At 43.1% G+C, this 15,121-nt stretch overlaps 1 protein-coding gene across 3 annotated transcripts in view; it reads left to right on the plus strand.

Moving 5' to 3' along the window:
• The window catches only part of AFG2A (AAA ATPase AFG2A), a 701,600-nt gene that overhangs the window by 160,035 nt on the left and 526,444 nt on the right, over positions 1–15,121 (plus strand). For 2 of the 3 annotated variants that reach the window (XM_077279095.1, XM_077279096.1), the window contains exons 12-13: positions 1,001–1,054; positions 4,539–4,618. In XM_077279095.1, coding sequence (XP_077135210.1) covers positions 1,001–1,054; positions 4,539–4,618 — 134 coding nt within the window. Of the gene's footprint in view, positions 1–1,000; positions 1,055–4,538; positions 4,619–6,827; positions 8,484–15,121 lie in introns of those variants that run through there. The other variant, XM_077279097.1, reaches the window with a different exon arrangement.

The raw sequence follows: 15,121 nt of genomic DNA on the forward strand, positions 1-15,121 counted from the left end.
GCCTTGTGTGGCAGTGGCCAGAGTTGACATTTTAAATGTAATCTGTAGAGCTAGTGACTCCTTTGGTTTATGTAATCCTAATGTGTTTTTAATGTCTGTGAGGTCATTGTTCTGTCATTGAATACTTTTAGGGGACAAGACTCTCCGGACAGTATTTACGATCAGTCTGTTATAACCACAGAAAATGAAGTGGGTCTTTTGTTTGGCTGTGGACAACTTCTTATGACTCATGTACTTGTAATTCTCGTGCCACACTTGGGTTAAATAAATTGCATGTGTCTGACATAAGCCACTATGAAAAGTCATTGGGGCTGATTCATTAATATTGGAATTGCGCTGGGCAATGTTAATGAAGGGCTCTCCAGAGTACGAGGCGCCAAATCCATTACTAGGCAAACACCACTTAATGAATTTGGTGCATCATCTGTGTGATGTGCGGCTCAGCGGAAGTGTGACAATTCTAACGTAAGAAACTCGCTGAATTTGATGGGAGGATATAGCCAGACTCCGCCCAGGCTTCCACTAGCTCTGCCTTTTTTCGCGCATCCGCTTTAAACTGAAGTGAAAACGACAAGAGTTGCAACATTTTTGCACAACTGTGTTGTCCAAAAATGTTGCAACTTTTCAAAGTGCTTTATGATAAAAGCAGTTTTATTAATCTGCCCCATGGTGTCTGCTTCTTCATATCTAATTTAGTTTCCTGCCAAGTTTGAGTCCACAAAATTATTCCCATGAAATGACAGTAAATGATGAACAGCAGTTTTAGAGCTTGTTACTTATTGATTGAAATGCCTCCTTACTTCAGGCTTTTTATTCCGTACAGAGAGAAATGTCTTTCACAGAGCAGGATTTTCCATTGAACTCATCTACAGATTATATTACCATAAAAATACACAGTAATCTGCTCAGATTCTCATACTCAATCGTGGATACTCTGTCTTTTCTTAAGTCCAATTAAAGTTTTGTTTTTTTGCTTTACTTTTTTTTTATTTTTTTTTAGGGTCCAGAACTGATGAATAAATATGTTGGTGAGTCGGAAAGGTCGGTTCGTGAGGTAGGTTCAACATTAAAATTTAGTTTCAGTTTAAAATATATTGTGACATGGTTTCTTCAAATACAGATTTTATGATGATATCCGTGTGTCATCAGTGTGACCATACTTGCACCTGGGAAGCAGAAGTACTGTTAGCGCTGTTTCCCGGCGCCGGGTGCTGCAGACTGCTCTCATCATTCTCCCCTGCTTATGCTGTGATCAGCTCTATCAGGGGAGAATGTTGAGTTATATTCAACTGATAACAGCAAGAGCAGGCTGCGGCTGATGGGACTACTACTCCCATCAGCCTACACCTGCTGTCGCTAATAACAGTGAGAGCAAGCTGCGGATGATGGGAGTATTCATCAGCCGTCGCCTGTGCTATAAGTAATTAAATAAGTAAAAAAAATGTGCGTTGGTTCCCCTGTGTTTTTGATAACCAGCCAGGCAAAACTGACCGCTGAGTGTTGCAACCCTCAGCTGTCATTTTTAGAAAGGTTGGTAATCAAGAATAGAAGGGTTCCCATGCCATATTTTTTAATTATTTAAAAAGAACGGTGTGGGGCCCCTTCATTTTTGGCAACCAGCCTTGCTAAAGCAGACAGCTGAAGGCTGTTATTCTCAGGCTGAAAAGGGGCCATTGATATTGGCCCCCTAAGCCTAAAAATAGCAGCCTGCAGCAACTCAGAAAAGGTACATCTATTAGATGCTCCAATTCTTTCGCTTTTAACGGCTTCTACTGTGCCTTTTCTAGGCTGCTGCTGGCTGATATTTTTCGTCTGGCTGGACAATATCATTGGCCCCTTACTAGCCTGAGAATAACAGCCCCCAGCTGTCTGCTTTAGCAAGGCTGGGTTTTAAAAATGAAGGGGACCCCATGCCAGTATTTTGAAATTATTTAAATTAAAAAAAATACGGTGTGGGGACCCCTCTTGATAACCAGCCTTGCTGAAGCGGACAGCTGAGGGTTGCATCCCGCAGCTGTCAGTTTTGCCTGGCTTATCATCAAAAATACAGGGGAACCCAAGCCGTTCTTTTTTTATTTTATTTTTTTTTATAGCGCAGGCGGTGGCTGATGAAATACTTCCATCAGCCGCCGCCTGCTCTCACTGTTATTTTTGGCAGGTGTAGGCTGATTGTAGAAGTAGTCCCATCAGCTGCGGCCAGCTCTCGCTGTTACCAGCTGAATATAACGCTTAACATTCTCCCCTGCAAGCCCTGATGGCAGCGGGAGTAGGGGACAATGATGAGAGTTCTTCATCACCCGGCACCGTGGAACAGCCCTAACAGTACCGCTGCTTCCCAGGCGCCGGTATGTGTGGCTCTGATGTAGCACACAGGCAGCACACAGTTGCCACACGTGTGCCACAAGTATTACACACGTACACACAGACACTGATCTTTCCGGTACTGTTTTTTCCGTAGTGAAAATAGCAGAACGTGTGAAAGAGCCCTAAAACCCACCCCGTGGAAAAGTTCATAAAACTTAGCGCTACATAAAATGGTCCATATCTCTGAAACTGTATTTGGGAATAGGTGGAATAAGAGCAAAAATATATTACTTTTAATAGTTTCTATAGCAAGGGAACCTGAAAGCTGATACATGGTGCCTAATCTACGGGCAGCATGTATCAGGCTTGTGGTGTTTCAGAAACAAAACATGATTTAATAGCCACTGGAACTTAGCCGCATCAGAGACTAGATTGACAGGCAGGGTCCCTGCGGCTTTTTCCCTCCTGCTCCCATTGATCGAGAAGTTTCTTCCTTTACATGCACGCAGGGAGAAACTTGTCATTCCAAGACTGCGGGCGCAGAGAAGCTGACGGGCACCCGCCTTTCCAAATAAAATCCTGTGCTACTTGGTCCCCAGAGGCTATTAACCTGTTGTTCTCTGAAATGCCGCGGCGTTGTAGAGTAAACATATATGACAGAAATTGTGCAGCTGGCGTCTGATACATGCTGCTCGTGGATCGGGCAGCCTAAATCAGCTGTCAGGTTCCCTTTTAAGCTGGCCATACACATTAACCAGTAACGATTAAACATACCAAGTTGGGTGACAACCCAATGTTCAGCAGCATCTGACTTCGGGAGGAAAATGCAAACATTGTGGATGAAGAAAGCTCTGCTTACATCCATCTAATATGTATGGACACACTTAGGCTCGCTTGTATAAAAAATATACTTCATTCAGAGACTAAAAACCCATCCTCATATAATCCTGCCCACAAAATGGACGCTTTGTATAATGTGTCAATTTAGGAAAGCCCATAAATCCTAACCACATCATTAGCACTGATGTCTCTCCGGTCCTGGACTCCCGGCTGATTGCACCTAACTACACTGATACATTGTAAACAAAGTCACATTTGTAAGTGAAACTTAATAATGGTTGTCACTGACCGCAAACTAGGAACTTGTAAATATAGAGGAATTGAAATAATGAGTTGTATAACTTTTCGTTGTTCAAGAGACCTTTTTATACATGAGCCTGGAAACCCTCTTTAACCCTACGTTCACATTTGCGGTGTGCGCCGCAGCGTCGGGCGCCGCAGCGTCGCCGCATGCGTCATGCGCCCCTATATTTAACATGGGGGCGCATGGACATGCGTCGCACTTGCGTTTTGCGCCGCATGCGTCCCTGCGGCGCCCTCGTCTGGGCGCAGAGGACGCAGCAAGTTGCATTTTTGCTGCGTCAAAAAACAATGAAAAAAAGGACGCATGCTGCGCAAAACGCAGCGTTGTGCATGCGTTTTGCTGCGTTTTGGTTTGCGTTGTGCGTTGCGGCGCCGACGCTGCGGCGCACAACGCAAATGTGAACGTACCGTAACCCCTTAGTGCATTGTGGTTTACATGTATGGCACTGGTGTAGATGGTACAAAACCCAATACATGTAAAACATGGGGGTGATACAGGCACAGGCTATTCCAGCAGTACACTATAGCTGGCACTCTGCTGCTTCCAGTCCCATCCATTTAAACCTTCCCTTGCTGGGGTCTATAGCTACCTCCGCATGTAAGTGGTTAGATAGAGGGGGGTTCCCTGCAACATGATTGAAGCTTATGATTTTCCATGGCAGACAGGGGCCTAAAAAAGGCCAGAGATCTGCCATCTGTATATGCCCTCAAATTTTCCCATTTACAAAATGTTTTATTATATATAAAAAAATATATAGTGTAAAGAAAATAAAAAAAACTGCACATAATTGGCATTGCCACAGTCATGACAAATCGTTCTGTAAAATTTACTTCTCATTGTAAAAAAACATGACTTAATTTGATCATGCCGTATTCCGATATAGCACCAATGACTCTTATACATTATAAAAGGATCAGAAACAATGGAGTTTGTCAGATTTGTAATGATAAAGGAGATCTGGAAGGGGGACATCACTTTTCTCAGCTCAGTTTATGTTCCCACATATTTGTCTTCATATGTTTTGCCTAGAAAAATAAGAAAAACAGTCTGTCCACATATTTTATTGCATGATATTGTTTATGTCCCTTAGATATTCAGAAAAGCAAGAGCGGTTTCTCCAGCCATTCTCTTCTTTGATGAAATAGATGCTTTGGCTGTTGAAAGAGGAAGGTAGGACATTTTCCATTCATGCTTGGGTCTTCATGATTTTTTTACTTTACTATTTAATTTTGACATAAATTTACAGAATGTTTCTTATACAGACATATATGCTTTAGATGGTACATTTTGAGAAAGTGACTGTTTTAAAGGGGATATTTGGGACTTGAAAAAAAAATGTGCCTAACTACTAATAGGCATGTAGCTGCTAACAGAGACAGCTACCTGACTGTTGTATCCGATGGCGGTCATTGACCGATGCTGCCAGAGATTCAGCTACTCCCGGTCAACAGAGCAGTTTCTCTTCCTGTTGATAGAGCGGGACTATTGTCATGCTGATTGACTGACAACTTCCCTCAAATAGGCAGCGGAGAGCCAGCTGTCAATCAGCATGACACCAGTAGTCCTGCCCTGTCAACAGGAAAAAGACAGCTGCTCTGTTTACGTGGCGTCAGCAGAATTCTGAGACCCGTGGAGTACGGCACTGGAAGCTACAGTTAGGTAGGTAACAACTACCTGCCTGTTAGTGCTGATGCATATTTTTTTTTTTCTTTTAAAGTCCTGGACATCCCTTTAATGATTTTTAGCCTTTTTTTTAAGATCGTAGTAAGTGTAGAATTCTAATTAAATTTGCCTTGAGCTAACTAAATCAATAAATCAATCCTATACAGATCGGTTATAAGCTTAAGTTCAGCTTAGAGATTTCTGTACTATTACAGAACCACTTACGACTGGCACAGTACTAATTGACTCGTGCAAAGCCAATTCCCCAAGTGCACTGGTGAGTGGGGTCATCAACAGAACTCCATTACCCTCATGATAACATCCACAAGGAGAATATTTGTGGGCCTCTTTTATTTTTCTCACTTTATATAGTGATATATAACCTATGAGAAGAAACACCACACTAAAATGGAGAATTCAAATAATTTATTTAATTCTTAAAAACTCATGCAATTTATTTCATATAATATATACATACAAAAATTCAGGGAAATAGCTCAAGTAATCAGGTAAAGGGAAAGTGGGTGCATAAATAATGGTAAACCTGACATTATTATTGACGTTGATAAAGGTTAATGGATATCAAAACGGATTAAAATAATATAATAAAAATATTATATCATGAAAACCTGCAGATAGACATTAAATACTTATAAATATCAAGAAAAATCCATGTAATAAAACTGCAAGTGCTTAAAGATATCACTTTTCTCATACTGAATAGTGCACACTAAAAATAAAAATGTAATCCACAGTGTATCAGATAAATTTATCACGCTAGACTTGGGTTATAATACCATTATAGTTGATGAATATTGTCCCAAATTAGTCATCAAATACCCACCCCCCGATTCTTGTTTAACACTTTAGCTTCCTCAGGGAATACATATTTTTTAATTTTGAAATGAATTATTAAAGTGTTTCTTGTTATATTTTTGTTTTTGTAAATCAATACTCACTTATGTAGCACCATTAATTCCAATATGCTTAAAAGGAAACCGGAGCACCCAGAGAATACCCACACAAACACCAGAAGACCATACATAGTCCTTTGCAGATGTTGTCCTTGGTGGGATTTGAACCCAGGACCCCAGCACTGCAGTGCTAACCACTGGGCCATCGTGCTGCCAATATACGGTACTAGATATAGTACTTTAAAGGGAACCTGTCACCAAAAAAATGCTATCAACCTGCAGATATACGGTATGTTTAATCTGCAGGTTAAGAGCGTTACTAACCTGGCCGGCGCCTGCACCTAGCCGAATGCTGCGAGGAGAAAATGAACTTTATTCCCCCTGTCAACATTTAGTTACAGTCCCGGGGCAGCGCCAGCACTGGTTCAGTCACTGCTCTGAGTATACCGAGCGGCGGCTGTAACTGCACCCCTGGCCATGACTGATACACGCGCTGCATTGCTGTTGGTTAGGGCCTGGGGCGCCTTTATAGCCGATTAACCTTATCTGCAAATTCTCCTTGAGTAGGAGGTTTGTCCTTGAGCCATTGTTGAGCAATAAGCTTCCTATCCATAAATTACGTGCTGCACACTACTGTTTTTCAATATTTTTTATACTTTAGAAATGTCATTCTCCTTTCTCTACTGAAAGCTCTGTTTGGCATGGGTAAATATCTATTTGGAAATGCAGCCATGTTTTTTTCTATGCTTGTTGTTATGAGGTATTTATGGGCAGATATTTAGCATTGTTTTTTTCTTAAAAAGGAGGATATGAGCACAAAGTTTAGACATTTTGATTACAAAGTACTCCTTCCAGTCACGGTCTACTGCGTCTCCTCCTTCAATCATTACAAGACTGCAGACGTCTATAACATCTGGACTTGGGCAGCTGAATATTCAATGAACTCATGGATTTTACCTTTTCTACTACATATTATATTCTAATTGATACTGTGCCATTTACCATTTTTGAAAGCAGGCTGCAAAATTGTTCATCCAAGTTATAGAAATTAAAGTCCATGTTTCTCAATTGTCAATTGGTTAATTATTGGTATGTATAACATAACAGCACAGATTACCTTTTATCCCCTTAAAGGGGTTTTCCCACAAGCAAATGTATATTTTAATCACCAGCTTTTGGAATAGTAGTAATTTTCACAATTAGATATGTTTTAAATAAAATGTTCCTGTGCTGGGATAATCTTATAAATGTGCCCCTGCTGTGTACTGTGTAATGTCTGTGTCTGACCGTGCTGGAACATGGTCTGATCATACCACAGCTCCTGGGCAGGGAAGGAAGCAAAAGAGCGTACAAACATTACAGCATGGGATCACAGTCTAAAAACGTATTCAATTAGTCTACCTTTTTAAACGATGAAAAGTAGTCACTGTCCTGCTTGGTATTGTGGTGTGTACATGGATCAAAGAACGGAGATCAGAAAGAAAGCTATAGACAAACATGTTAAAGATAAAGGCTAGAAGACCATCTCTAAACAGCTTGTTCCTGTTACTACCGTTGCACAGAAGTTTAAAGTCTGTGGAACTGTAGCCAACCTCCATGGAAGTGGCTACATTAGAAAATTGATGACAGAGTCAGATAATATGAGTGGTAGGGTATCCAAAGAGCCCAGAACAACTTAAAAAAATATTAAAGGTCAACTTCGTGGTTAAGGTTACATCACTGTCAGATCATCGCTGCCTTGGTTAAATTGGATTTCATGGTAGAAGGTTGAGGTGGAAATCACTGATGAAAGCAAATCATAAAAAAGTGATACTGGAATTTGACAAAATGCATATTGACATGCCACAAACCTTTTGTGAGAATATCCTTTGGACAGATGAGACAAAACTGGAACTTTTTGTCAATTAGAAGCTCTATGTTCACAAACGCAAAAATTAAACATACAAAGAAAGAATATACCTACTGTAAAACCTTGAGGCTCGGTTGTTTTTCGAGGCTGCTTTGCTTTACTTGGCACAGAATGTCTCTGCAGGATACAATGCAATTGCTAAAGTATCAAGTTATTCTGGAGCGAAACATGCTGCCCAGTGTCTGAAAGTTTGGTCTGAGTCACAGATCATGGGTCTTCCAATAGGATAATGACCCAAAACACACAGCTAAAAACGCCCAAGAATGGCTAAGAGTAGAGCAATGGCTAGTTTTCATTATTTGGTATTCAGTAAACTTAAATTGAAAATTACTTTTGCAGTTTCAAGTTATTTTAATGACTATTGTGGGTTTTTCTTCAACAGAAGGGTACAAGCATTTTTGTATGTGTGTATATATGTGGGTGTATATATACCGTATATACTCGTGTATAAGTCAAGTTTTTCAGCACTTTTTTTGTGCTGAAAATGCCCCCCTCGGCTTATACATGAGTCATTGTCCAGAAAGCCGGAGGGGGAGCGGCAGAGCAGCAGCAGGAGGCTGTGGCTGTAACTATGCAGTTACTGAAGAGAACTGAATATTCATTTCTCTTACAGCGCACAGTGACAGCTGCAGGTACAGCCGCCAAATTCCAGAAGACATCATACTCACTCTCCTTCGCGCCGTCTCAGCATCTCGATGGTCCTGGCGCCTGCAGCTCTTCCTGTGCTAAGCGATCACGTGCCATCGCTCATTAAGGTAATGAATATGCACGCATCTCCACTCCCATAGGTGTGGAGCGCATATTCAGAATATGCACGCATCTCCACTCCCATAGGTGTGGAGCGCATATTCATTACCTTAATGAGCGGTGCCACGTGATCGCTCAGTACAGGAAGAGCTGCCGGTGTCGGGACCAACGAGATACTGCGACGTCACGGAGGAGGGTGAGTAGGATGTTTTTTTTTTTTGTTTTTTTTATATATAGGAAGCATGCATACCGGGACGGGGGGAGCCATGCATACCATGATGGGACTGAGGGGGCAGCGATGCATGCAATGATGAAACTGGGGGGGGCATGCATACAAGGATAGGACGGGATGAGTCATGCATGCCAGGACAGGACGGGAGAAGCCACGCATAGCAGGACATGGATGAGGGGACAATGCATACCCGGCTTATACTCGAGTCAATCAGCTTACCCAGTTTTCTGTGGCAAAATTAGGTGCCTCAGCTTATACTCTGGTCGGCTTATACTCGAGTATATACGGTATATAATATATATGGAAAATGAACTTGAGGGGTGAGAGAGAAGGGGATCCAGGCTCTGAGGGGATTGTGCAAAAATGTCTTAATGGATATGATTGATTTTTGTATAAAATAAGTGGCCATATCTTCAGTGCTGAGGTTGGTGATGGGGACCTCTACTTTAGGACTGTCAGGACTCTGAACATTTTTATTACCTTTTGTGCATTACTGCCCTTTTCCAAGATGGCGTCTTTGGTCTCATGTGCACTGTGTCTTCCTGCTATAAAACTCCACCCCAGCCTTCAGGATGTGCTAGAGTATTCTGCCTTGCATCCAGCTCCTGACCCTGTTGACTCCCTGGCTGTATACCTGCTCCTGTGAACCTGTGTGGTGATCCTGCTACTCTGATCTGAGTTCCTGCTGCATACACCAGTTTCCAGTAATCCTCCTTCATCTGCTGCTCGTGTTTACTTTCATCTGCATTTGTTGGACATGTAAGCTGTTGCTGCTCTGCAAAGACCTGAGACTATTACCCAGGCCTCCCTGGTTGTGCTAAGATATTATTTGAACTGCCTTATAAGCATAGTTATCTGTGTTTGGACTAAAACAAGGACTTATTCGTGTCAAGTATCCTCAAGAATAATTGTGCTTCATAGACTTTCTGCGTGATTGCATTTTCCTCTGAAGTTCCCTATAGACTGTTTAAGCTGCGTTTAATATTTACACCAAGTGTTGTGGACTTGAGTTTCTCTCTGCATCTGTTTGAATCACCGTGTGATAATATAGACTTTACCACTTATAAAACTGTGTCCTGTAGTTGTCTTGTTCCATGCAAAGAGTCTCCTGGGTTATCCCCTATAATTATTACAAGGACTTAGGAGGGAGTGAAAGGTTTCAAAGAGTCGTTTTGGATTGAGCATATACAGATGCTTCTCACAAAATTAGAATATCATCAAAAAGTTAATTTATTTCAGTTCTTCAATACAAAAAGTGAAACTCGTATATTATATAGAGATTCATTACAATCAGAGTGATCTATTTCAAGAGTTTATTTCTGTTAATGTTGATGATTATGGCTTACAGCCAATGAAAACCCCAAATCCATTATGTCAGTAAATTAGAATAATTAACAAAAAACACCTTCAAAGGCTTCCTAAGCGTTTCAAAAGGTCCCTTAGTCTGTTTCAGTAGGCTCTACAATCATGGGGAAGACTGCTGACTTGACAGATGTTCAGAAGGCAGTCAATGACACACTTCACAAGGAGTGTAAGCCACAAAAAGTCATTGCTAAAGAAGCTGCCTGTTCACAGGGTGCTGTAGCCAAGCATATTAATGGAAAGTGTGGAAGGAAAAAGTGTGGTAGAAAAAGGTGCATAAGCAACTGGGATAACCGCAGTCTTGAAAGGATTAAGAAAAGGCCATTCAAAAATTTGGGGGAGATTCACAAGGAGTGGACTGCTGCTGGAATCATTGCTTCAAGAGCCACCAAACACAGACGTATGGAGGACCTGGGCTACAAGTGTTTCATTCCTTGTGTCAAGCCACTTACCTGGGCCAAGGAGACAAAGAACTGGACTGTTGCTCAGTGGTCCAAGTGTTGTTTTCAGATGAAAGTAAATTTTGCATTTAATTTGGAAATCAAGGTCCCAGAGTCTGGAGGACTAATGGGGAGGCACACAATCCAAGCTGCTTGAGGTCTAGTGTGAAGTTTCCACAATCAGTGATGGTTTGGGGAGCCATGTCATCTGCTGGTGTAGGCACACTGTGTTTTATGAAGACTAAAGTCAACAGTCATCTACAAGGAAATTTTAAAGCATTTCATGCTTCCCTCTGCCGATAAGCTTTTTGGACATGGAAATGTCATTCTCCTGCAGGACTTGGCACCTGTCCATGCTGCCAAAAGTAGCAATACCTGGTTTAAAAACAACATTGCTGTGCTTGATTGGCCAGCAAACTCGCCTGATCTTGACCCCATAGAGAATCTTTGGGGTATTGTTAAGAGGAAGCTGAAAGACACCAGACCCAACAATGTAGATAAGCTGAAGGCTGCTATCAAAGCAGCCTCGGCTTCCATAACACCTCAGCAGTGCCACAGGCTGATCGCCTCCATGCCACGCCGCATTGATGGAGTAATTGATGCAAATCAGCCCCGACCAAGTATTGAGTGCATTTACTGAACATACATTTCAGTAGGCCAAAATTTTAAAATCATTTTTCAAGCTGGTGTTTTAAAGTATGCTAATACTGAGATAATGACTTTTGGGTTTGCATTGGCTGTAAGCCATAAACATTAACAGAAATAAACACTTGAAATAGATCACTCTGTTTCTAATGACTCTATATGATATGAGTTTCACTTTTTGTATTGAAGAACTGAAATAAATTAACTTTTTGATGATATTCTAATTTTGTGAGAAGCACCTGTTTGTAAGATTATGAACATATGTGTGTATATGTATGTACAGTGTGTATATATGTGTATGTATGCGTGTGTGTGTGTGTATGTATGTGTTCAAATCCCCTACTACCTTTTTCCCCTATTAAAATAAATCAATTTGAAAAATGAACACATATGGTATCGCCACAGTTAAAAAAAAATGTTATCTATCAAAATATGAAATAAATTTACCTGAAAGGTAAATGTCATAACGAAAAAAAAAGGCAGAAATGCATTTTAAAGGGAGGGTGCCGTGATTTTAGTTTTTGTATTAATAATTATTGATTATATAATCAATTATTTTCAATACAAAAGTAAATGTACCTCTTTCATACTTTTTTATTTATTCACTTTTACTTTCACCACTGGAGGCCGCCATTTTCATTAGTGTGGGTGTAAGTGTCTGGGCACGACACTTGCACACCTCACTTACGGCAGCCATGTACATAGGAGCCAACGGTCGGGCTCCGACCGCATCTCCTGCCTCTCAGCTGTGACTTGGCCACGCCCACTGAGCTGCCGCGTCACAGCTGTGAGAGGAGATCGCGGCCATTTTGTTTATTTCCCTCTGCCATCGCACACACAGCTCAGTGCATGCGATGGCAGAAGCTGCTGCTGGGAGAAGCTGCTGCCGAGAGTCCAGGGTAAGTATCTGCAGCGAGGAGCTGTGATTGCAGCCTGTACTTAGTATTACATTACAGGCTGCAATCACTGCTCACTGCCGACCTGTTCAGAGCAGAGCAGGGAGATCGTCGCACTGCTCTGCCCTGAACATGACTCAGCATTTCCTGAGAGAGGATGGAAGGTAAGTACAGGGTTTTTATTTTCTTATGCATCAACCACTGCTACCAGCCCCTATATACCACCTAGCACTGCCTGCCCCTATATACCCCTGCCTGCCTCTGTATACCCCTGCCTGCCTCTGTATACCACTGCCTGCCTCTGTATACCACTGCCTGCCTGCCTCTGTATACCCCTGTCTGCCTACCTCTGTATACCACTGCCTGCCTCTGTATACCACTGCCTGCCTGCCTCTGTATACCACTGCCTGCCTCTGTATACCACTGCCTGCCTCTGTATACCACTGCCTGCCTGCCTCTGTATACCACTGCCTGCCCGCCTCTGTATACCACTGCCTGCCTGCCTCTGTATACCCCTGCCTGCCTGCCTCTGTATACCCCTGCCTGCCTGCCTCTGTATACAACTGCCTGCCTCTGTATACCACTGCCTGCCTGCCTCTGTATACCACTGCCTGCCTGCCTCTGTATACCACTGCCTGCCTGCCTCTGTATACCACTGCCTGCCTCTGTATACCACTGCCTGCCTGCCTCTGTATACCCCTGCCTGCCTCTGTATACCACTGCCTGCCTGCCTCTGTATACCCCTGCCTGCCTGCCTCTGTATACCCCTGCTTGCCTGCCTCTGTATACCACTGCCTGCCTGCCTCTGTATACCACTGCCTGCCTCTGTATACCACTGCCTGCCTGCCTCTGTATACCACTGCCTGCCTGCCTCTGTATACCACTGCCTGCCTGCCTCTGTATACCACTGCCTGCCTGCCTCTGTATACCACTGCCTGCCTGCCTCTGTATACCCATGCCTGCCTGCCTCTGTATACCACGGCCTGCCTGCCTCTGTATACCCCTGTCTGCCTACCTCTGTATACCACTGCCTGCCTGCCTCTGTATACCACTGCCTGCCTCTGTATACCCCTGCCTGCCTGCCTCTGTATACCCCTGCCTGCCTCTGTATACCCCTGCCTGCCTGCCTCTGTATAGCACTGCCTGCCTGCCTCTGTATACCACTGCCTGCCTGCCTCTGTATACCACTGCCTGCCTGCCTCTGTATACCACTGCCTGCCTGCCTCTGTATACCACTGCCTGCCTGCCTCTGTATACCACTGCCTGCCTGCCTCTGTATACCCCTGCCTGCCTCTGTATACCCCTGCCTGCCTCTGTATACCACTGCCTGCCTGCCTCTGTATACCACTGCTACCTCTGTCCTGTGTAGCTAATCTAGTCCTGGGTAGCTAATCTAGTCCTGGGTAGCTAATCCTGTCCCGTGTACTGTGTCCTCAGCAGTCAGTATCACACAGGACAGGATTAGATACACGGCTCAGCAGTCGGTATCACACAGGACAGGATTAGATACACGGCTCAGCAGTTGGTATCACACAGGACAGGATTAGATACACGGCTCAGCAGTCAGTATCTAATCCTCTCCTATGCACTCCTCTCCCCCTGCGTGTCTTTCCCCATTGTGGTTTATTATTTTTGTTGTGGGAGATGAGGGAGTCGAGGATTACGCATTCGGTATGGTTTAAAAAAGATTAATAAAGGACTTTATTCTGGCCGAGTCTTTATTTACAATACAACTATAGGATTAGTAATGGATGGGTGCCTTATAGACGCCTCTCCATTACTAAGCCGTGGGCTTGATGTCACCGGACAATATGGAGGTGACATTAACCCCACAAATATGAACCCCACTTGCTACCGCTACAGGGCAAGTGGAAATTGCCAGGCAAAGCGCCAGAAAAGGCGCATGTAAAAGGCAGCTGAGAGCTGATGTTTTTAGCCTGGGGGGGGGGGGACAGTATCCATGGCCCCTTCCTAGGCTATTAATGTAAGCCCGCAGCTGTCTGCATAATATTTCATGGTTATTAGTTATAGGGGGCCCCACGTCTTTTTTTTGGGGGGTGTCCTCCATTTTAATAGCCAGTAAAGGCTATAAGTATACAGTTGCGAGCGTGTGAGTGAGCACACCCACCCACAGACCAGTACACTGCTCTTCTGAAATACTGTGCTCCTGTCACCCTGCTCCTTCCACCATACGTCTCTCACCTCCCTAGAGCAGCACAATACCATATGGATCACGTATAATGCCTATATATATATATATATACCCATAAAGACCACACATTATGCCGGGATATTATAATATATATATAATATCACACATTATGCCGCCAAGTATTGTGTGATCTATGTGACGGTATTATATGTGATCTATATGGCAATATTATGTTTGATCAGTGTTGTGGAATGATGTAAAAACTATGACGGTGGTATATGAGAACTATATTGTGGGATTATGTGTGATCTATGTGGAAGTACTAGGTGAGAATTATATGGCGGTATTATGTGTGATCTATATGGTGGTATGTGAGAACTGTATGACAGTATTGTGTGATCTATTTGATAGTATTGTGTGTGATGTATATGGCGGTATTATGTGTGATCTATATAGCGGTATTATGTGAGAACACTATGGCAGTATTATCTTCAGAAAGTGGACCCTTTCTACGGTGGTTCTGGCTGAGCACCTGCACGCGGGTCTGGGGTAATAGAGGGGGCAGCATGACCTCCAGTTAGGTGCAGTCAGGGCTAGTGAGGCAGCTGAAGAGAGGGGTCTCATTTTTATCATTACTCTATGGCTACATTTCCCCCAGCGTCACCCCGTACTTCGCCTGACGTCTCGCTTTCACACATCCCCAGGACAGGATGG

Source organism: Ranitomeya variabilis, chromosome 1 (assembly GCF_051348905.1).
Source record: "Ranitomeya variabilis isolate aRanVar5 chromosome 1, aRanVar5.hap1, whole genome shotgun sequence".
Taxonomy (NCBI): domain Eukaryota; kingdom Metazoa; phylum Chordata; class Amphibia; order Anura; family Dendrobatidae; genus Ranitomeya; species Ranitomeya variabilis.